The sequence below is a fragment of the Delphinapterus leucas genome, chromosome 20, assembly GCF_059928025.1.
Source record: "Delphinapterus leucas isolate spDelLeu-1000000601 "Yukka" chromosome 20, BTC_Dleu_Yukka2, whole genome shotgun sequence".
NCBI classification, from domain to species: Eukaryota; Metazoa; Chordata; class Mammalia; order Artiodactyla; family Monodontidae; genus Delphinapterus; species Delphinapterus leucas.
The window spans coordinates 883,506-907,707 of record NC_143148.1 but is presented as its reverse complement, the minus strand read 5'-3'; the positions used below and the strand labels follow the sequence as shown (position 1 = coordinate 907,707).

The following is a 24,202-nucleotide window of genomic DNA, read 5'->3' as shown; positions in this document are numbered from 1 at the left end:
CATAGAAATATTTTAAGCACAACGGCAGTATACGATCCACAGACAAACAAGGAAAGCCCCAGGCCTCCTCCTGCGCCTTTCCAGCTGAGAAGAGCAGGCCCAGATTTCAACCCGGGCCGTGGCATTCCGGGTTGCAGACTGGCTTTCCGATGCCAGGCCACAGGGCGCAGACTGGCATTTGGAAGCGGGGCCGCAGGGCGCGGACTGGCATTTGGTCTGGGAGAACGATTCCCCCACCATCGGGGCCCGCAACACCATAGCTACTGGCGCTGGACCCCCGCCCGCCTAGGCCCAGAGCGTGGCGGCCTGAGGGGCCCCATTGGCCGAAGGGCAAGCGAGAGGAAGCCCCCATTGGTCGAAGGCTCGATGAACGAAGGCTTTCATTGGCCGGGGCTGCAGCGCGCTGCACAGCCTTCTGGGAGCTGTAGTTGCAGCGTCGCCGGCGCGGCCGCCATTGTCCGGCGGGCGGCGAGTCCTGCGGTCCCTGAAGCGGGTGGGGCTCTCTGGTTCAGGTTCACCTCGGGCGCCTGTCCTCGACCTGTCGGCCCAGGATGGACCCCGAGGAGGAAGCGGCGACACTGGCGATGGCTACGGGGCCGCCGGCGGAACGGCTCCAGGTACGGCGGAACAATAATAGTAACAATAACAACGACGGCCGCGGGCCCCAGGCCGGGCATCTCCCTCAGATATTGACCCTTTACCCCTCGCAGCGCACGATGAGCAGGGTCGGGCGTTATCCCCTGGTCATACGGGGAGACTGAAGCCCAGGTCGGGCGCCCCGACTAGCCCAGCTGGTGAGGGGTGGCGTCGGGAATCGAACCCAGGCCTTCCAGTCCCCGATTGCGCATGCTCCGCAAGTCCTCCTGCCTTTCCGTCCCGGCCTAGAACTTGGAGTCATTCCCGAGGACCGGGCTGGCCCCGCCCCGAAGGCCGACCACCATGAGCATGGGTAATAGTAACTGGAGCAGAGATGCTTCAACATGCGGAGTCAACCGACACCCACCCAGAGCCCCGCTCCCCGAACCCCCTGGCCCGCGGACGGGGACAGCCTCTGGGGTGAGGACAGGTGACCACACACCGCGTTAATGGGGCGGGAGCGACCACCGGGTCTGACCCCTGCGGGGCTGTGGGGGTCTGCAGTACAGGGTAGTCTGCTTGCAAGGCCATCTGGGAAGGCGCCTGATTCAAAGCTCCAGCCTTTCTAGACAAAGTGACCTCTGTTCTCCATGTAGTGCTGACTCCACGTAGCAGGAACCAAAAGAAATTCATAATTCCTGAAGCTCCGGGTCTTTGAAGTTACAGACTTTCTTTTTGTTGTTGTCTGCGGGGGGTTGCATTTATTTCACATTTGGAATGCAGAGTGAGACTCTCAAAAATCCTAGGTGTGCATGTGTTCAGAGACTTGTTGTTGCAGATTGGCAGGACATGCAACCACGCTTTAGTTTGCTTTTGCTGTGGATGGCAGGGAGTGAGCAGTGTCAAAGAATACCAGAGCTGGACAGTAGTTAAAGCAGTAAAAACAGATTTTATTTGGGAACTGTTGCAATAGGGGGAAAGAGACTTCAGTATAGAGCTGGGCTCTATTCCGAATACAACAGGGAAAAGTGGGTATTTATAGTGGGGGGGCGCGGGGTAATTCTTGCTAAACTGACCTAAAACAGGATTATTGCTGAAGCACCCAAATGAGGGGATGTTATCTGGAGGATTGTGGGGGATGAGGACTTTGAAAAGATATCAAGAGTGGTCAGATATAGAGGGTGGGATCCTGGCTAAATCAGTGGATTTTTGGTAAAACTGAGTGATGCAGAAACGGACACAGAAGCCCAGAAGTCAAAGCTTAGTTGGGAAGAGGGTTGTGAGGAACCAGACTAAAGTTTGGTCAAGGAGAGAGTCTTTGTCAGCAGTGAGAGGCTTAAGAGAAAGTGTGTTCATTATTGGTTGCTGTGTAACAAATAATGAAAAATGTAGTGGCCTAAAACAACAATAAATATTATCTCAGTTTCTGATGATAGGAATCCTGGAATGACTTAGCTGGTGGTTTTGGCTTGGGCTCATGGCAGTCAAGGTGTCAGCCTAGACAGCTGTCACCTGAGACTTGACTGGGTCTGGAGGATCCACCTCCAGGATGGCTCATTCGCATGACAGGCAGGAGGCCTGTGTTCCTTCTCATGTGGGCCTCTCTGTGGAGCTGCCTGGGCGGCCTCACAACATGGCACCTAGCTTCCCACAAAGTGAGTGATCCAGGAGGGAGCTATGTGGAAGCCACAATGTCTTATGACCTGGGGTCAAAATTCACACTCTACTATATCCTATTGGTTACATAAGTCAAACTTGCTCGTATAGGAGGGGGCTACAAAGGGCTGGGGATCCTTGGGGGCCATCTTGGAGGCCAGCCACCACAGGAGGCGAGGACCAGAAGTGGAGGGCTTCTGGTATTAGCATCCTCTGGCTGCCATAACATTACTACAAATGTGGTGGCTTAAAATATATACATTTGTTCTTAGAGTTTTGGAGGTTAGAAGTCTGAAGTCACCTTCACTGGGCTGTGATCAACATGTGGGCAGATCTGCCCTTCCTGTCAAGGCTCTAGGGTAGAATCTGTTTCTTTGCCTTTTTCAGCTGTTAGAGCTGTACAGCTTGCATTTTTTGGCTCATAGCCCTTTGTCCATCTTCAAAGCCAGCAGCATAGCATTTGCTTTAGTGGTCACGTTGTCTTCTCCCTTCTGTTGTTAAATCTCCCTCTGCCTTCCCTTCAGAAGAACATTTGTGATTGAATTTAGGGACCTCCTGGATAATCCAGGGTAATCTCCCTATTTTTAAAATCCTTAATCACGTCCACAAAGTCCCTCTTGCCATTTATGGTAACGTTCACATGTTCCAAGAACTAGGACCCAGATACCTTTGGGGGCCGTTTTTCAGCCAACCGTAGCCAGGCTAAAAGAGGTCATCCTGTATCCAAAGATGGAAAGGAGCCATTCAAGTGTTTTAAGCAGGAATGGTATGGGTTTGAGAAAAAACATTCAGACATCTGGGGGGTGGGGGTAGGAGAGACACTGAGAGCTAACTAAGGCACTGGGTGAGGGGGGAGGATGGGGTCTGACAAAGCCCATCCCTCCGGGACTCAACAGTGCAGAGGAGGAGGAGGTTTGCAGGGGTCTGAAGACCCGGTGGCTGGGCTGTCACTGGTACCCCATGCAGATTAGGTGGTGGTGGGTGGGGGCAGGAGGCACAGGGAGCATGTTGTCAGGATTGGAGGACCTTCTGAGTGGGAGGTGAGGATATGAGGACAGGAGCAGAGACCTCCGTTCCCAACCAAAGGGTTCTGCATATTTGCTGCACAATTTTTGTCAGAGCCATATGGCACCTGTACTATATTTCCTTAATATCTTTAATATTTTTAAATCTGACTGTGTTTTTCTTAAAAGAAAATACAATTTTAAAATTGAAGTATTTGGTCTGTGGTTTTGACTTGCATTTCCCTGGTGGTGAATGATGTTGAGCATATTTTCATGTGTTTATTAGCTATTTGTATATTCTTTTATATCTTCTTGAAGAAATACCTGTATAGATCCTATGCTCATTTCAATTGGATTGTCTTTATTATTGAGTTTTAAGAGTTGTTTATATCTTGTGGATACAAGTCATTTATCAGATATATGATTTGCAGTTATCATCACCCATCATATGGGTGTCTTTTCACTTTCTTGATAATGTCCTTTGGAACACAAAAGTTTTTAATTTTGATGAAGTCCGTTTTACTTATTTTTTTATTTTATTGCTGGTGCTTTTGCTGTTATATCTAAGAATCCTTTGCCAAATACAAGGTTATAAAGATTTAGCACTATGTTTTCCTCTAAGAATTTTTTTTTAATATTTATTTATTTATTTTGGCTGCACCGGGTCTTAGTTGCAGCATGTGGGATCTTTGTTGCAGCATGTGGGATCTTTAGTTGCGGCATGTGGGCTTCTTAGTTTAGTTGCAGCATGCATGTGGGATCTAGTTCCTGGACCAGGGATCGGACCTGGGCCCCCCGCATTGGAAGCACAGAGCCTTACCCACTGGACCGCCAGGGAAGTCCCTTCTTCTAAGAATTTAATAGTCTTAGCTCTTACATTTATGTCTTTGATCCATTTTGAGTTCAATTTTACATATGGTGTGAGGTAGGGGACCAACTTTATTCTTTTGCATGTGGCTATCCAGTTGGCCTGTAAGAAGTGTTTACCAGCCACTTAATCCCTATCACAGCTCCCAAGGAGTGATTGTTTGTAGACAAGGAAACGAGGAGGCAAAGGTGGGTACCTGCTCTCTGCCTCTCGAGGAAATGGCAGAGCCAAACCTTTGATCCAGCTTTTAATCATGGCCACAGCCAGCCCACAGAAGGGTTGGGAAACATTTTAAATACATTGCATAAACTTACCAAAATTTAAAGTTTTCACTTCATAAAATGTGACCGAATTTTCAGCTTCTCACCAGAGATTGGGAATTCTGACCACATGGGGCCTGTATTTCCCCACAGTCAACTGATTCTGAGTCCCAGCCACCCCTTCAGACAGGTCACACATATTACTCATCACTTCCCGTGTCACCTCTTATCGGTTAAACCCTCGTAAGCTCTTACATGGGCTCACTTTAGTCACTTGTGAGCCTGCCCAGTCTCTCAAGGCCAGCGAGTTTCTGACCTCAACTGCACATCCCTCTTTCAGGGAGGCTGATAAGCCTTGCTTTGAATCTGAGGATTTCTTAGTGTGTCAGTTAGTTGTTGCTGCACAACAGACTATCCCAAAATTTAGTGGATTAGAACAGTAACCATTTCTTCAGCCCACAAATCTGCAAGTCGGCAGTTGAATCTGGTCTCTGTCAGCACCGGCACCTGTCTGAGATCAGTTGTAGGTCAGCTATGGTTGGCTTTGGTCTTGCCCGGATACTTTCTCATGTCCTCGCCATACAGCCCACCCCCGCATGAGGCAGCCCAGTAGGTACCCAGAGAAACCTGACTTGCATCGCTCAGAACGTGCGCTCTCTGGACACTGGCCTGCTTGTCTTCGCCTTCCCCTCTCCTCCTCCTTCTCCCGAGCGTGTTGATGAGGACAGTCCAGCTGATTGAGAGTGTGTGTGATGTTTCAGGAGCCGGTGACTTTCCGGGACGTAGCTGTGGACTTCACCCAGGAGGAGTGGGGGCAGCTGGGCCCTGCCCAGAGGACCCTGTACCGTGACGTGATGCTGGAGACCTTCGGGCACCTGCTCTCTGTGGGTGAGGCCCACTTCCCAAGCTGACGATCAGATTCCTGTGGTGACTTATTCTTCGTGGGTTATGGGTCGTGGGGCCTCTGGTGTGAGGACTTGACCTGGGCTAGGGATCAGAGACCTTGAATTCTCATTTCCTATGGGACATGCGGGTAGGAGGGTGTCTGCCCTTTTCTGTCCCAATGCAAAAACTTATGAGGCGCCCCCATATCCTGACGGTCAGGAGCCTAGGGCTGGAGCCTGGGCTGGTTCTTTTTCTCCAGAGCAGGCTCCCACCTCCTTTGTCTTTCTCTGTTTCCAGGGCCTGAGCTTCCCAAACCCGAAGTCATCTCCCAGCTGGAGCAAGGGGCTGAGCTATGGGTGGCAGAGAGAGGAATTTCCCAGGGCCGCTGTCCAGGTGAGAACCCGCCAAGTGGGAACCCCTAACAGGAGCAGTTGTGCTGCTTGGAAGGGGTGGCGTGTCGGGATCCCCGAGCAAGGGTGCAGAGGAAGGTCAGCAAAGGGAAGAGGCCAGAGGCCCAGACGCCAGCTTCAGAAGCCCTCCCTGGACGGGCGGTGAGTTGTGACAACAGGGGACAAGTGTTGGCTGCCAGGGAGGCTCACTATAGGCTCTGTGCCAGGGGGTTTATTGGGGGCTGGTCACGTGGGCACCCCCTACCTGGCACAGACCAAGACTCCAGGCTCCCAGGAGAAAGCAGGTGTTCGCCCTAAACCATATTGTTGTCACAGAGTTCGGGCACAGTGAGCCTCTGACCGGTTAGGTTTGTGGCAACCCTCCTCCCCAAATCCAAGTTCCCAGACCCAGCCAAAGACCAGCCTTGAAAGCTGGCGCTCTTAGGATGGCAGCCTTGGGCCGACCCTGTAGCTCTTTTCTGCACGGGCAGTCTGGGCCCTGTCCTCCCGTCCCCTGCCTGGGGCGCTCCCGGTGCTCTGAGGCCTCCTCACCTGTGCTCCCTTTCCTCTGAGCTCAGAGACCTCCCGCCTCTCCTCGAGGGGTCAGAAGGCACCACTTCTTCCCTCTCTCAGCAACCTTCCCAGCGTGCCCTTACCACAGGATCGTTTCTGATGTGTGAACTTGCCCTTCATCTTCTCCGTTGCATTCTTGCACGTCCACATCCTGTAAACCTCTTCCCTACACCCTTCTGTTCTCTCGGGAACAGGATTGTGTTCAGCCGTAGATACCTGACAACTGGGCTAGAGCTCCTCAAAGCAAGAGAGCAGCATTTTTCTCACGAAGCAGGAGCCCAGAGGTGGCCATTGCTGGTGCTGGCTTGGCATTCCAGGAATGCCAGGGCTGATGGTTCTGATTCTCCTGGCCTTTCCTTGGGGCTCAGTGTGGCTGCAGCAGCTTTGGCCGTCACATCTGTGCTCCAGACAGGGGCAGGAGGAGCTGGGAAGAATGGCGCCAATCACATTTGTCCCCTTTTATCAGAATTCCAGATGTTGTCCATTGAGGTCTCCTTGGTCAGGAGGGGGTCAGCCCAGCTGCTGGGGAAGCTGGAAGGAGGGAGTCTAGATTGTCATCACTGGCTTATCCATCCCTTCCCTGGGGCTGGTGCGTTGGTACCCTGACTACTTTCTGAAAGAAGTGGACTCTGGCCACGGGATACGTAACCAGTTGTACCTGCAGCCCAGCCTCCCACCTGAAAGCCTCTGACACCATGTGTAGGGAAGCCCCGGTACCTCCACAATAGGGTGTGGCCCATCACCCGGGGGCAGGACTAACAAGTACCCTGTCTCCTCTGAGGCCACGGAGCCTGTCTGACATCTTCCAGCCCCAAATGCTGGCCTTCACCCCCAGGCCCTGAACTAACTCCCATCAGGCCAGCCTCCTTCCAGCTGCCAGGTCCCAAGCATGCCATAAAATTCATCCGTGTAAGGTGTACGATTCTGTGGTTTTGAGTGTATTCACATGTTGTGCATCCATCAGCAGCGTCTAGTTCCAGAACATTTCTGCTGCCCAGAAGTTGTCCATTAGCAGTACCATGGTTTGTTTTTACCCACAGAACACTCCTGACACCAAACGTGTGGGGTTTCCACATCAACAACCAGTTCTCCACCCCTCCAGACACTAGCCGCGTGTCCCAACGATTCAGTCCAATTCTGACGCTATCTCCGTGGAGCTGGTGCAGACCCCACGGCTTAAGGACTCAGTCCCATACGGCTGCCCCCACTTCAGACACTGGCCACAAGTCAGGGCCTCCCATACTTCTGACCGACTGGCTGTAAATCGGGAGTTCCCACGGCCCCTCAGGTTCAGTAATGTGCTGTAACAGCTCACAGACCTCAGGGAAACACTGTTTACATTTACTGTTTTTTGTAAATGATGATATAAAAGATACAAATGAACAGACAGATGTCAGGGGAGAGGGGCTGAAGCTCCCCTTGAAGCTGTCCAGAGGCCCACCATGAGTCACCTCGTTAGCTTGAACTCATATGGTTGAGGGGGACTTATTACAATTAACAAAAGACACTCCTGACCCCTCTCACTAAGGAAATCCCAAGCCTTTTAGGAGCTGTGTGTCGGGGACCAGAGATGAAGACCAAATACATATTTCTTATTAAATGACAATATCAAAGGCAGTCACTCTATCGCCTCATCCCTCCCAGCCCCCGGCAACCACTAATCCACTTTCTGTCCGTGGATTTGCATATTGCATTTAAATGCAATCTTACAGTATGTGGCCTTTGGTGTCCAGCTTTTTCTTTTTTTCTGTTTGTGTCTGTTTTGTTTTATTTTTTTATTGAAGTATAGTTGATGTATGTATTATATAAGCTATAGGTGTACAATATACTGATTCACAGTTTCTAAAGGCTGTACCCCACTTACAGTTATTATAAAATATTGGCTAAATTCCCTGTGTTGTATCAATACAATATATCCTTGTAGCTTATTTTAATACCTAATAGTTTGTATGTGTCTAGCTTCTTTCAGTGAACATCTTGTTTTCAGGGTTCAGTCATGTTGTAGCGTATGTCAGTACTTCATTCCTTTCCATGGCTGAATCATATCCCATTATGTGGATGGACCACACTTTTGGACATTTGGGTTGTTGCCACTTTTTGGCTCTTGGGAAAAGTGCTGCTGTAAACATTCCTGTAGAGTGTTCTTGTGGACTGGCTGGTGTTTTTGTCCTTGTGGACTGGCTGGTGTTTTTGTTAAGTACCCTCTGGGTGCTGTGCATGGAGTCCAGTTTGGGGACTGGAGGTGAGCGAGACAGGCGCCTGCTGCCTGGTCAGGCTTGGCTCCTACGGCACCTGTCCCCCAGCCAGTGCCTCAGAGCCTCGCATCTGAAGCATGTATTTTTGAGAACCTGCTCCCTGTCAGCTGTAGGAACTGGCTGTGGACATTCTGGTGTGGTGAGATGGACCCTAAGTGAATGAACACATAGAGTGTGCTGTGGACAGGATTGCAGCAGGTGAGAAGGTTGGAGAGGGCTGGGGTGAACAGGGAGCCTGGCCCCCAAGGACGTCCACGTCCTGATGCCCAGCGCCCATCCATTGGATTATTGGGCCAGCCCAGTGCAGTCACAACAGTCCTCTAGTGAGAGGCGGGAAGAGGACAGGTGACGTCAGAGAGGGATTGGCAGGCGCTCCGCTGCTGGCTCTGGAGGCGAGGGCAAGGGCCAAGGAACGTGGGCGCCCCTAGACGCTGGAAACAGCAAGGAAACCCATTCCTGCAGTCTCCAGAAGGGGCACAGCCCTGCCAAATCTGGCTCTAGACTCTGCCTTCCAGAGAGTAGGCATGTGCTGCTGTAGGGGTGAGTGTGCGGTAAGTTGCTCCACCGCCACTCCACGCCCTGCCTGGGTGAGGGGCGATTCTGGAGGATCCGCAGGCCAGATGCTGCTCCTCCAGGGTGTCCGCAGACAAGAGGGCACCTGCACTTGGGGATCTGGCCTGTCACACCTAGGTCTTCTGTACTCAGCTACTCGTTTCCCACCCAAGCCTGCTCCTTCTGCACTTTGTTCAGTGTCTGCCTCCCTAGCTCCAGAGGGTCACTGCGTTGTCCCCAGCATCTAGGGCCAGACCGTAGATATTTTAGGCTTTGCGGGCAACTGTCACCGCTGAGACAGATTGCCACAAACACGGCTTAAGACAACATACATTTATTATCTCCCAGTTCTGTCAGACCTGACTGGTTTATCTGCTCTGGGGCCCACAAGGCCAAAGGCAAGGCGTTGGCGGGCTGGGGGTCGGGGGGCCGACTTACTGGGAGGCACAGGAAGAATCCGCATCTAGACACGGGCAGGATCCAGTTCCATGCGGTCATAGGACTGAAGTTCCTGTTTCCTTGCAGACTCAGCCGAGAGCTTCTCTCACCTTTGAGAGGCCCCCGCATTCCCTGGCTCATGCCCCCTGGCCAGGCAGCCTCTGCCTTCTACCTCCTGCTTTTAAAGCTTGAGGGGGATTGCTTTGGGCCCAGGCAGCTGATCCAGCGTCAGCTCCCTACTTCGAGATTTAAGGCCAGCTGATGAGCAAGCTTAATGTCACCTGAGCGCAGTACCTGGATGACTGCCTGGACAGCCACCGACAGCTTCAGAATTCCGCCCACCCATCACATGTTTTTTCCTACAGCCCTTTAGAACATAAAAAGCATCGGTCGCTTGGGGGCTGTAGTTGGCCAGCTCCTGACCTAGGCCAATATCTGGCCCACGGCAGGTGCTCAAGAAGTTTTTGTGGAAAGGATGAATGAGTGAAGCTGTGTTTACAGACAGGGCACTGGGGTCAATGTGAGAGCAGAATTGGGAGGTGGGGCAGGAGGTTAGGTCACAGGCCCAGGGTGTGTCCACTAGCCCCTCACAGCTCTTGGGTTTTCTTTCAGGCTGGGAGTCTGGACCTGAGGGCCGAGCACCACCCCAGGAGCAGGGCCTTCCTGAGGAGAAGGGGCGGGAAGGCTTCCTGGGGGAGGCTCTGTGTCCCGCTACACCAGGGGAAGACTGGGAATATGAGGGCCGGGTGCAGGGGCCCGAGAAGGACCAGGGTAATTTGAGGCAATTGGAATTCAGCCTCGAGGAAGCACTGGTTCAAGATGGAAGTCACGAAGGTCTCAGACTTGGGGAAAACTGTGTCCTGAGTCCAAACCCAAATCCCCTCCCGGAGACTTCCAGGACAGAGTGTTTGTGTGCTCCCGACTCATGGGTTACAAGCTCGCAGCAGAACCCGAGTGCAGTCGGTGAGCAGATGGGCTCCTCGGGAAGACAGCCGCGTGACAACAGTGACTGCAGCAACTCTTCTGGTCAGGCGGTTCTGGAACCAGAACCCGAGCCTGCGCGCAGCCTAGTGCCGGACAAACCCTACAAGTGCGCGGACTGCGGCAAGTCCTTCAACCACAACGCGCACCTCACGGTGCACCGGAGGATCCACACGGGTGAGCGGCCGTACGCGTGCAAGGAGTGTGGCAAGGCCTTCAGCCAGAACTCCTCGCTGGTGCAGCACGAGCGCATCCACACGGGCCACAAGCCCTACAAGTGCGCGGACTGCGGCAAGTCGTTCTGCCACAGCACGCACCTCACGGTGCACCGGAGGATCCACACCGGGGAGAAGCCCTATGCGTGCCAGGACTGCGGGCGGGCCTTCAACCAGAACTCGTCCCTGGGCCGCCACCGGCGCACGCACACCGGGGAGAAGCCGTTCACGTGCAGCGTGTGTGGCAAGGCCTTCTCGCGCACCACGTGCCTGTTCCTACATCTGAGGACGCACACGGCCGAGAGACCCTACGAGTGCAGCCGCTGTGGCAAGGGCTTCCGGCACAGCTCGTCCCTGGCCCAGCACCAGCGCAAGCACGCCGGCGAGGGCCCCTACGACTGCCGCCAGAGGCTGGCCTTCGAGCCCACGCCGGCATGGCCGGAGCCCCTGACCCCTGGGGAGGGGGCTACCCGCAGCGACAGGCCCTTCAGGTGCGGCCAGTGCGGCAAGTGTTTCACGCAGAGCTCGCACCTCATCCGACACCAGATAACGCACACCAGGGAGGATCCCCGAGGCCGGGGCCGGCGGCGCCCGCAGCCCTGCAGCCGGAGCCCGCACCTCGGGCGGCACCAGCTCGGGCCCACGGGTGAGAGCCCTGGGGCCGGGACAAAGGCAGGGCAGCCGGCAGGCAGGGCACTGGCCCTGTTTGACATCCACGAAATCATGCAAGAGAAAAACCCAGTGCACGTTATTGGGGTGGAAGAGCCTTCTGTGGGCACGTCCGTGTTGTTTGACATCAGAGAATCCACCTAGGGGAGAAACTCTGCGGATGACTTTTGAACCACAGGTACAAAAATGTGGTAAGTCCTACAAGGTGTATTTATGGAAGGGGGGCTGGGGTAGAACTGCTCTCTGATTTCCTAAGGAAATGACGCTTCCCAAACACCTGAGCTCAGTGGTTCTCCAATCTATCAAGCCCAGTACCCTGAAATGAATTGACAGGTAATGTAACCCCCACACGTGTAATGTTGAAAAATCCATACGTGCCCCCATTTTGTAAAGGATAATTAAAGCAAAAGTAATTTACAGTAGGGTAACGTGTGCTGACTTGGTGGTATCTCTCCCTGTGACCTTGTGGCCATTGTGCCCGGAGACCTGGGGCATTGCCTGTTGCCGTCTGGTACACGGGGTGTAGTGTTGACCATGGAAGCATTACGAGAGGCATTCCTGTGTGGGTGTGATTTCCCAAAGCGGTGACTAAGTCTTGGAAAAGGTTTGAACAAAACAAAATGCCAGTGCGTTTCTGGAAGGTTTATGTATAACATTTAAACTTGCAGGAATTAATTGGTTTGTACCTGGAGTCGACCCAGGGTCTCAATTCATACATTACAGACAGGTGGTTGCACACATATGTACACGGTCCCTTGGGGCCAGCTCTGCACTTCAGAGTCATTAGAGCATGCATGGCAGCCACACTCATGCCCAAATCAAATGTCAGAGGAGCCCCCGTGAAATTCCACAGTGTTCCCTGGGGGGTGTCACAGCTCCCGCAGGAAGCCATCGCCTTAGAACAGCAGTGTGGCCTATGATGGAGGGTCTCACTCAGAGTGCTTTTGTTCCCCAGGAGACACTTGATGATGTCTGGACGAATTTTGGTTGTCATGACTGGCGGAAGGGAGGGGTGCCCCTAGCATCCAGTAGGGGAGGCCAGGGATGCTGCTGAACATCCTATAAAGCCCCAGACAGCCCCTCAGCAAAGAATCACATGGCGCTGAGGTGGAGAAACCATGCCCAGCACAAGAGCCGATTTTCCCCGGACTCTGTCAATTGATTGATCAGGGCTGTGTTAACAATCCTATACGTTTGATTTTAACAAGTGACATCATGAGCACGTGCACAACATGGTTTTTAGTAATTTTTTTTCACTGTTTTTTAGCATTCATAGTTGGTATGAAGGAAAAGAATCCACTTATTTTTCTGAGTAATCTAAATTTTAGCATTTTAATTTGGACATTCCATGTAAAACATGGATAATACATTTTCACTGGCACCCCTGCCTGCCACGGGATTATTTTTACATCAGCCTCAGAAATCTTGTCATTTCATCCATTTTTCTGGATATCTCTAAAAAGCATGGACTTTTAAATATGTATATAAAATCATGTTAGCCCACGCTGACAGAAACCGTTTTCATAATCATTCTGAGCCGTCATTTGCCGTTTTCACCAAGTTCAGTGAGTAAAGCTGCCAGAGCCTGAGTGGGAATCAAGGAAGTGGTCCCGAGCTTGTTCATAGTCTTCCTTCCCTGGCACTTCAGTAAAGGAAAAAAAAATGTTGGTTTCATTTAAGAATGTCTGGGATGAAGCAGGAAAAATGATTAATTTCATTAAATCTCAAGTAAAACTATATTACCATTTTCACATCTAAACAGAAATAACAGTAATTCCTCAATATATTGTTAAGTGTCTAGTGTTCAGATGTTCCTGGTTGCCTCATAAATTTTGTTTTGTTCTCTATTTGGTTTGTTCTAATCATGATCTAAACAAAAATCACACGGTGCATTTGCTTAATATTTTTCTTAGGTCTCTTTTAATCTATAGGTCTCCTTTCTTTTTCTTTTTTAGTCTTTTATATGTTGGGGGAAACAAACAACAGGATAACCTAAATTTTGTCCCCATCCCAAGCCTGCCCATCAGACCCTCCTTGGCCTGGTGGAGTGACTTCTGATTTGGCGTCAAGTCACCAGGCTGTGCTGAGGGGCTGTGTGAATGGTGTGACTCACTGTTCTGTTCTCAAAGTTCGTCTGCCCCATCTCAAGCACGGCTCCCCATCTTGCTGGGGTCTCTGCTGGAAGACCTTCGGAAGACTTTCCAGCTGTCAATGCCCAGGAAAGAGAGACGTCTGAGAAAATGGTTTATTTGTATACGATGCAGAACATTCTAACATGACCATTTTCATGTCCACAATTGGAAACTTCGTCTGGATCATCTTTTTGCTTTCCTCCAACTTTACTCCTCAGGAAAGCAAAACCTTGTGACCTTTGTCTATGCTGTTCTTGACATAAAGAAGAACATTGTGTTCGAGATGTGATCCTTGGTATCTCATAGCAGAAAGGATGTAAAAACCAAGGATTTAAACCTGCCTGCTTTCTAACCTACAATGAAAGAGCGAAATGCCCATCCCGCCGGGACACTATGTCGTGTGCTCCGGTTATACAACATGGTTCCTTTTTTTGTTTGTTTGCTGTTCCCACTGCAGCTGAGTTCTAGTGAAGTTAAACACAAACCATAAACATCAAAAATTGGAAGGAAGGAAAATTGGTTATGGCACATCTCAGCTTGTGGAAATTGTTCCTAAAAATAACCACAGAATGTTGGGTTAGCAGAGCGCCAAGTTGAATGGAAGAAGTATCATCGTGGAAGGATACAACGGCAGTTCTAAGACCTCTGTCAGAATGGCTGAGCATCAGAGCTCTCACTGCCGAGACGTGATGGTTGAGTGTCAGAACCCTGTCAGAACTTTCTCGTGTCCATTTCTGTTCTTTGGGTGCTGTGGGTGTCACAGCCAGTGGGGTTTCCATCCCAGCAGAGCTGGCTTCCAGGACGCTCAGAGGCAGCCTCACTGCTCATCTCCAGACGTTCCACAAGAGCTCTCGAAGCCTCGCGTTTGCTTCTCTGCGCTCACCTGTCCTCTGGGCTTGTCCTCATGGACTTCCCTTGTCGGCTCTCACTGTCACAACACCTCTGTCCTCGTGGCTTAGCCCGCACCACCTGCCACTTAATTCTCAGCAAATATCCTTCTCTTTCCATGGCTCAGAAAAGGTGTGTTTTCAGACAGGCAGTGCCTCACAGTTCTGTGAGGTGGTGCCATTTTACATGCAGGAAGATGGGGCACAGGACAAAAGTAGCCATGGCCAGCTCACACAGCTAGGAGCCAGAACTTGAAGTCAGCATCCCGTTAACAATGACTTAAACAGATCAGGCTGTGTCCTCAGGGCCTCAGCTACGTCAGAGGCAGTGTTTTCTCTCCCACCCGGGCCCTCCTCATCGCAGGGAGACTGCTGCAGCAGTTGCGTCCACGATCAGGACTGGAGGACGGGGGAAGGGCAGGCCTATGCTCGTCTCTCCGGTGAGGTTTCAAAGAAAAGCCTTTCCCCGAAGCTTCCAGCCGGTGCTCCTTATGTCTCGCTGGCCAAGCCTGGGTCACAGGGCGCCGTCTAACGACGAGGGCGCTTGGAAAGCTAGTGTTCAGCTTCTCTAACCTCTGTGGCTGAGACCACACCCTTCAGAAGAAGGTCTGGGGAAGCAGGTAATGGATAGGCAGCTGGCAGCACCCTCAGCCCTCCGCCTCCAGTCTCTTGGAGGAGTCGCGAGTGCTCCGCACTTCCTGATCAGATGCCGCCACCGCCTCTCGGCTCGGCCTCTTCATCCCCGGGATAGTTCAGCCTGCCGGCCAGGCCCCCTTCCCTATAATGCTTGGTCCCCTGACATTCTGGAACACCCCACTCTTCCAGATCCCTTCTACCTCTCGAGGGGCTTCTTGCCCTCCCCTCCCTTCCCCTCTTAAATGTTGGGGTCCCTGGGGTGTGGTCCCGGAGGCCCATTGCATGCTCCGCTCACTCCCACATCTTGGTCTCTGAGCTTCAGGCTAGAACAGCAGCTGCATGCTGCTGGGCAGCTCCCCTAGATGTCCTGCAAAGTCCCAAAACACAGCCTACCTGGAGGGAAAGGCCATTTTCCAGGCCAAGCCTGTTCCTCCTCCCCTGGGCCCTTTCACGGGGATGGTTGCTACCCCTCACCCCATCCCTCAAGCCAGAAGATAGATATCCTGTTAGTTTTACCATCTAAACATCTCAGCTGTCTTCATTCCATTCCATTCCCACTGCCACCACTGGTGCAGGATGGCCACGAGAGGGGGAGTGACATGACACCAAGTGGCCTGGCCACCAGAGCCCTCCCCACTTTTGACTTTACCTCCTCACGGCCCCACCAGCGGTGTGGGGTGCAGACTCGGAATGCTCCCACTGCCAGTGTGCTCTGAGGAGGGGAGTCCCCGCGGTAACTTCACAGCTCTGGACAGCTTGGAATCCAGGCCTGCGATTGCCCCGTTCCCTCTGCCTTGGCCCGAGAAATGGCAGCTGCCAAAGGGTCATGTTTCCACAGTTCTCAGAGTGGACACTGGGTGGGCTGAGGCCACAGTGGCCTCACCAGGTAAGCCTGGAACAAGCTTGTCACTGTTGCCATTTGCCGCCCTCTCCCATGCACTGCAGATCTTTGGGAATTTTCCATTTCTCTTTTCGGGTCACATTTTCTAGGCCTCATATTCCTACTAATTTCCTTACAGATGCTTTGAAACCAAGTCAGATAAGAAACTCCTCAGGGGAAATTACTATAAACTAGGGAGAATATATGGTTTTATCAGTTTGTCAAAGTAATGCAAATTCTTTGTAGCAAAACCTGTAAAATGCACAAAAGTAAAATACACATAAGTATGGAGGCTTATTTAAAATTTAATTCCTCACACTTCCACCATCCAGAGATGGTCATTACCTAAGATTTTGTTAATTTTCCTTGTAATTTTTTCTTGAAATATACGTGTGTATACACAGAGTGAACATTAAATCTTATACACACAACAAAAATATTTATGTGTAGTTATCTTGTGTTTAGAAAATTAGAATCCCTTCTGTTTCTCTTGTAACATGTACTTCTTTCTCTATCTTGAACATTTTCCTCTGAAAATGGATTTCATATAGCTTTTTAAATTACCTTTCAGGAGGATTGTAACAATGTGACCTCCACCCAGCATCTTACCAGCCTTGACTTTTATCCAAAAGGGGGAGGAGGGATTCATACACATTTCTGAAGGAGTATGAACTGATACAGCCTCTGTGAAGGGCACTTTGTTGGTTGCTATCTAAATTACAAACACTTTGTCTCAGCAAACCAGTTGCTGATAATGAATCCTACAGATATATTTGTACCTGTGCAAACTGTATGTAGTTTTAACCATGGTATTGATCTCAAAAGTGAAAATTTGGAAACAACCTCAGTGTCCACCACATGGAACTGGCTAAGTGATTTATGGTGGACTGGCTGGCTTTTACACAGCCCTTAAAATGGGGACTGTCTTTATGAACTGTGGAAAAGAGCACCAAGATTGTTAAGTGAAAAGGTATAAAACAGTTTGTATGGTATGTTTCCATTTGTGTAAAGAAGAAGCCATTGCTTATGCACACACACACACACACACACACTATATCTGAAGGGTACAGAGTGAACATACATACTACTATATATACTACTTGCTCTTGGAGAGGAGAAGTGAGGGGAAAAAGATGAATAATTTTCACTCTATATCTTGATATTTTTGGAATTTTGAAACATGTAAAAGTATTACCAGTTCAAAAAATAAATTTAAACAAAACCTTAATTCTTTAAAATTAAACTAAGTTTGTTCGTTTGTTTCATTGTTCATTGTATGTCTCCCCCCAGTTAAATGTCCCCATGACTGTGTGTCTTGGCCACACCTGTTCTGTGTATATGCACACGTGTGTGTTGAGCTAACAGGACCAATTGAGTGTAAAACAGCATAGACTCCATAAAGTTTCCTGCAAGCTAGTTGTAGCACATACATTTCCCATCAATAAACCAATCTATAGTAGGAATAGAAGAAAGTTTTATTTGAGCCAAACTGAGGACTATAGCCTGGAAGACAGCATCTCAGATAACTCTGAGGAACTGCTCCACTGAAGCATGGTTTTCAGTGCAGTTTTGTATCTTCTCAGAACAAAGAGCATCAGACAAGTCAAGGATACCTTCCTTCAAGGTTTCAAAAAACAAAAATAGGGCTTCCCTGGTGGCGCAGTGGTTAAGAATCCACCTGCCAAAAAAAAAAAGAATCCACCTGCCAATGCAGGGGACACGGGTTCGAGCCCTGGTCCGGGAAGATCCCACATACTGTCGAGCAACTAAGCCCATGAGCCACAACTACTGAAGCCCGCGCGCCTAGAGCCCATGCTCCACAACAAGAGAAGTCACCGCAATGAGAAGGCTGCGCACCCCGACGAAGAGTAGCTCCCACTCGCCGCAGCTAGAGAAAGCCCGGGTGCAGCAGCGAAGACCCAACGCAGCCAAAAATAAATAAATAAAACATAAATTTAAACAAACAAACAAAAAACAGTCAGTCAGTATGGCCTTGGCACCTGGGAAGGGAGCCTTATCATTGAAGGAGGATGGGCATTGCTGTCCCAGGAAGGAAGGTAGGCATTTAATCGTTATTTTTAACATGGACATTCTTTACTTCTGGTCAGTGCACTCTTTTCTTTAATGATTAAAGCAGATATACAATGTGTGTGTGATAGGCTGCAAACAGGCTTAAGTTTTAGTTAGCATAAAAGTAAAGTTAAATCGTGTACAAGCCAGAATGACTTCCCCGTACCTCAATACATGAAAATTTCTTCCATTAATACTTATACATGTATATGTGTGAGGAGGAAGAGGACAAAAAGTACATACGTTGCATATCTAAAAGGACACAGGAAACTGTGCCTGTCCTTGTATGTCCAGTCCTCCAACCCCCCCGGGGAAGACGGACTGACACGTCCCCACGCTCTTCTCTTGGCGGTGCACTTGGACTTCATTTCCCAGAAGGGCCTTCACCCTATGCCGGCTGTTTCCAGGCACGGAGCGCGCGGGGCCCGCTGGGAGATGAAGTCCCCAACCACAGGCGCTGGGCGGAAGTGGCCTTAGTGAGCCTGCACAGGGCGGCATGCGCGAGAGTGGGGGCGCTCCCCGACTCTGTGGTGAGTTCGCGGTCCCAGCGGGTTGGCGGTTGCGAGTGTGAGGAACGGGGAGGCCCGTGTGTGCAGGCGGTGGGGCCCAAGGGGCGTGGACCGGGGCGGCCGGGCTGTGGGGGAGGGGAGAGAAGAGGCGGTGATACACGCCAGGGGGTGGGGGTGGGGAGCGACCTGTGCTGGCAGTTGAGACCTCAGGTGTGCATCCGAGTCCGACCCCGCATGTGTGACACCGCCTGTGTATGCAGGTGTGACCTCAGGTGTGTGCCTATATGCCCTGAACCCGTAGCCACCACTCCCCCGTTCACCTCCTCCCCAGCCCCTGGCAACCGTTAATCTACCTTCTGTCTCTGTTCTGGACATTTCATATACATGGGGTCCTACAATATGTGCTTTTGTGTGTGTGCTTTTCTCACTGAAAGTAATGTTTTCCAAGTTCATTCATGTTGTGTCGTGTATCAGTACTTCATTTTTGTAGTTGAATAATAGTCCATCGTATGGAAATAGACCAGTTTGTTTACTCAAGCATCACTGCTGTGAACATTCACACACAGGTTTGTGTGTGGACATATGTTCTCAATTCGGGGGACTGAGGCAGTTGGTCTGTCCCAGGGGAGCACATGTGTATGGCTGTGGCCACACCCACTCCCTGCCCTGTGCTCAGCCAGCAGTACTTCATTTACGAGAATCCCAGCCCTGGACCCCAAGGTTCAAGCCAGAAGCTTGGAGCCCCACTGCTGTGTGAGAAGCAGACTCTGGGGACAGGAATCCATCCCTGCCAGTGTCACCTACAACCTGGCTCCTCAGCCTGAGACTAAGACGACTGTCATGTATCTGGTGAGGCCAAGCAGCCCAGAGACCGAGCAGTTGATGGAGCCCGAGGCACCAGGTGAGGCAGACGGCAGGGTGGTGGTCACAGGGCTGGACATTTTTCAGAAACCAGGTCTCCCTCAAAATATGCCCTTCTCCTTGCCTTCCTCAGCCTAGCCCAGACCACCACCTCCTCACAGGCCTCTGCCACCCTTTGCCCCTTCCACCTCTCTCCACATAAGACTGGAGGGGTCTTTAACCCTGAATGGTGAGGCCACCCCTCCCCTTAAACCCTCTGTCACTGCCCAAGTCATCAGAGCAGGGTCAGCAAACTCTCCCTGTAAAGCACCAGATAGCAAGTATTTTGAGCTTTGCAGTCCAAGAGGCAAAATCAAGGATGTCATATAGGTTCTTATCTAACAAGAGAGAAAGCACACATCCACACTCTTTTCTTTTTTCCTGACGAAATCCACGACTTTGTTGATGGACACTGAAATCTGACTTTCATGTAACATTTGTCTTCTTTTCACCTTTCCCCCCCCCCAGACACTTAAAAATGTAAAAACCATTCTTAGCTCATAGACCATACAAAAACAGGCAATGGGGCCGTGTTTGCTGACCCCTGATTTGAAACAAATTCACACTTCTTTCCATGCCTTCCAGGCCCTGCATGACCTGACTTCTGTTTTCCAGGCCTCCCCTGTGGCTCTCCCTTTGCCCATCATTCTCCTCCTCCACCCCACCGGCCACTCAATAGGGTATAAGCTTAGCCGTTCAGAGGCCTTCCCTGGCCACCCAAACCCACATTGCGCTTTTATCTCTTACCACATTTGAACACTTTACACTTGTTCCCATTCATCACAGACCGTAAATTTCATGATGTGGTGCCCAGTCCGTGGAGTACTTGTTAATGAATGAACAAACAGCCTCCCACAAAAGGTATTATTACCCCATTTTACAGATAGAAAACTGAGGCCCCAGGGGACTTGAGCAGGCCAAGGTCACCCATCAGGGAGTGGTGAAGATGGGTTTGATCCTAGATCTGACATACTCCACTTACCCACCTCCCTCGCTTAGCAATGACACCAGGAGGAAGAGCGCACTGGGCCCCAGGGATCTGCTCACCACTCTCACCCCTGTGGGGAGGGGCAGAAGGCCTCAGTCAGCCGTTCCCTCCTGGGAGTCTCTGTCAGGACCTGAATTCAAGGCAGCTGGGACTATGATTTTCAGCCCTCTTGAGTACTCGCCCACCTGGTAGCTCCACTTCATCCCCAACCGTCCCTGTAACAAGGGATCCTGAAAGGTGCCTTCTGCTGCTGTCGCCCATAAGCCTTAGAGAGCTTGGAGCTGAGACTTCAGACTGTTACACAGCATATCATTCACTTTGTACGAAGTTCAAGAATAGGGACAACTCCTGCGCTGTCAGAAATCCCAGCAGTAACCACCTCCTGGCTGGGGAGGGCATTGCCTGGAAGGGAGCCAGGAGGGGGTCTGTCCATGGTGCTGAAACGCCCCAGGGCTGAACTTTCCAACTGGTATCTTTGAGCCACGTTGTACGTATTGAAATCTGAAATAAATAAACTTAAAAATCACAAATCTAGTTTCTCAGTCACACCATCTGCGTTCCTACTGCTCAGGAGCCACATGGGGCTGATGGCTGCCAAATTCCATCCTCACAGAAGGCTCTAGAGCTTGATCTGGACGATGGTTGCACAGGTGTGTGCATTGCTCAGAACTCATTGAGCTGAGCCCTGATATCTCTTTTTAAAAATTACTGTTTTGAAGGCACAGACTCAAGTCTGACTGCCTTGTTTCAAATCCCCACCTACCCATTATTTGCTTCACAACCTTAGATTTAACCCTTCTGTGCCCCTGTTTCCCCCCACCTGTATAACAGAGGGTAGTGACAGTACCTGATTTTCCCCACATTAGGGAACTGGGCCAGTGTGGCCCAGAGAGCCTTTGAGAAGCTCACGGGCTGGGGGTGGCATGGGACTGCAGCTCAGGGACTCAGCCTAGGCTCAGGGACGGTTTTAGAGGCAGGGTCTGAGGCCCAGCCCCCAAGCATCAAATCAGAGGGCTGCTTTCTATGGATCCCTGAGCCCCATGACCCCTTGCCCAGCCTAGGAGCCAGGCGGGGATGCAGGGTGTAAAGGTAGTGTGGTCTTGGGCAGCAAAGACCCTGTGCGCTGTTCCCGTGTTGTGTTTCATTTCACAAAGACTTTTCACAGCATAATGCTGTCCATCCTCCCGGAGACTGTCCCTGCTGTACCTGAGAGGAAACAGGCCCAGAGCAGGGATATGGGGCCAGAGGTCCAGGACTTCCTGGTCCAAGCATGCATCTTCCCCGGGTCACCCTGGATCCATGGTGGCTGTGCAGACCCCTGCACCAGAGCCGAGGTGGTGTGCCATATCCCCAGACTAATTCCAGGGGCACAGATCACCCCGTCTGTCCATGTGAACGCAGGCATCTTCCCCTCTTGATGCCTCAGTTTCCTTCCTGTCAAATGGGTCAGGTAGTGTTGCCTCACTCGTAGGGGCAGAGTGAGGATCAAGCAAGCTGATGGAAGGTTCCCACAGCACGCCTGGCACGTAGCAAACGTTGGGGGCTGTGGTTCTGTGAGCCCTGGAGGGCGAACAGGAGGGAGCAGGCCGAGGGCAGGCAGCACAGGAGCAAACGCCTGTGGGAGGGTCTGGTCGGGGAGGGCCAGGGTCCCTGGGAAAGGGGCCACTGGCTGGCAGGGCTTCTGGGTGAGGGGACTTTGGGGCTGCGGTCCCTGGGGTCTGAGGGCAGATCTGGCCTACCTCAAGCCCCTCCCCTGCCCTCCCCCAGCTCCTCCCTCTCAGGGGAGGATCAAGGGCCATAAGCCTGAGGCCCAGGACACCACGTTCCCGTCAGATGCTGTCCGCGTGAGTCTCCAAAATGCCTATGTTCTCAGCAGGCACACCCGTTTCCGCTCCTGCTTCTGCGCCACTTCACCTGCGAGCTGAACTGGAGCTGCAGCCCCCAGGGAGGGTGGGTCCTGGGGCAGGGCCAACCTCCTCCTCTCCCTCCCTTCCTCCTCCTCTCTTCACCCCAGGGTGGAGCTCAGTGACTCTGTCACTAATCGAGGGCACCTTGGGAGAAACCCTGACCCTGGGAAGATCTGGGACATGGGGTTCTCTGTGGCCACACTGTTTACCAGCCAACACCCAGGCTCATGACCACATCTAAAACTAATCACCCCCAGCGGCCCCACCTCCAAATACCTTCACTTTGGGGGTTAAGGCTTTAACATAGGACTTTGGGAGAGACACATATTCAACTGGAATCACAGCACCCGGTATCAAGGTGATAACAGCGCCAACTCTTGGCTTGGGCCGCTCAGCGTGAGTCCCCCCACTGCCTCCCCTATGACAACAGGGTGTTCACATCCTGCTGTTTCCCATGGGACTGACCCCTGTCAGACATAGCCCCTGGCTGAGCCAATGTGTGTGGGATGTTTCAGAGCCAGTGACATTCAAGGACGTGGCCATGGACTTCACAAGGGAGGAATGGGGGTTGCTGGGCCCAACGCAGAGGATGCTCTGTGTGAGTGTGTGTGTGTGTGTGTGTGTGTGTATGTGTTCATCCCCTGCCTCATGCCTGGTCACTCACACCCAGATGTGTCCTTGCTCTGTGTCCCCAGCTGGGTCCCCTTTGTACAGACTGGATACCTCTCCCTGAATCACCAGGGAGAGGGCTTTCCCATGCCTCAGGGCACACACTGCACTACTGTTGAGCCTCTTGGGGCCTGACTGACTTGTAGCAACCCCTCCTCCTTTGTCACCATGGACAGGACTTCCTGATTCCAAACCAGACGTGATCTCCAAGCTGGAGCAGTGGGAAGACCCGTGGACTGTGGAGAGAGACGTCCCAAGAGGTCCAGGTAAGTGAAGGAAGGTCTCTATCTAATCATTTTTTAAATTAAATTTCGTTTTTTCTCTCCCAGCTTTACTGAGGTGTAATTGACAAATGAAGGTTATATATATTTAAGGTGTACAAGGTTGTATTTTGACATACGTATACATTGTGAAATGATTACGACAATCAAGCTATTGATTCAGAGTTACCGTGGTTTTTTTAATAAATTTATTTATTTTTTTATTTATGGCTGCGTTGGGTCTTCGTTGCTGTGCACAGGTTCTCATTGAGGTGGCTTCTGTTGTTGCGGAGCACGGGCTCTAGGCGCGCGGGCTTCAGTAGCTGTGGCTCGAAGGCTCTAGGGCACAGGCTCAATAGTTGTGGCGCACGGGCTTAGTTGCTCCGCGGCATGTGGGATCTCCCCAGACCAGAGCTCGAACCCGTTTCTCCTGCATCGGCAGGCAGATTCTTAACCACTGCGCCACCAGGGAAGCCCAGAGTTACCATTTTTCACCATAGTGAGAACACCTAAGATATGTCTTAGGACATTTCAAGTATACGATGCAGTATTATAACTATAGTCACCATGTTTCAGATGAGTTTATTTCTCCTCCTGGGGCAAGGAGGTGGCGTGTACACCCAACAGAAAAGAGCCAAACCCCTTACTCATTAAGCAGTCGGTCCCCCCAGCCCCTGACAGCCACTAATCAGCTTTGTGCCTCTGTGGAATTTTTGTATCTGGCTTCGTTCGCTTAGCATAATGCTTTCAAAGTTCATCAACATCGTAGCACATTATCAGCCCTTTATTTTTTGTGGCTGAATAATACTCCATCGCATGGATAGACCACATTTTATTCATACAGTCTTCAGTTGACAGAGAGTTGGGCTGTTTCCACGTTTTGGCTGTTGGGAACATTCACATACATACAAGTTTTTGTTTGAGTGCCTGTTCTCCACTCTGCTGGCCAGGCCCTGGTCCGCTGAGGGCGTGGCTGTGCCCCTCATGGCATCTGACCAAGGAGATGGCTCTCGGTGGCCTTGGCCCGTGCCTTTCTCTGTTCC

At 51.3% G+C, this 24,202-nt stretch overlaps 1 protein-coding gene across 1 annotated transcript; it reads left to right on the top strand.

The window, feature by feature from the left end:
- The first annotated feature begins 453 nt into the window (after positions 1–453).
- Positions 454–23,383, top strand: ZNF8 (zinc finger protein 8). Its single transcript, XM_022564848.2, has 5 exons — positions 454–617; positions 5,126–5,252; positions 5,547–5,642; positions 10,069–11,512; positions 13,277–23,383. Exons 1-4 carry the CDS (start codon positions 552–554, stop codon positions 11,463–11,465), a joined length of 1,686 nt encoding a protein of 561 aa, XP_022420556.1. The 5' UTR covers positions 454–551; the 3' UTR covers positions 11,466–11,512; positions 13,277–23,383.
- Positions 23,384–24,202: the final 819 nt, after the last annotated feature.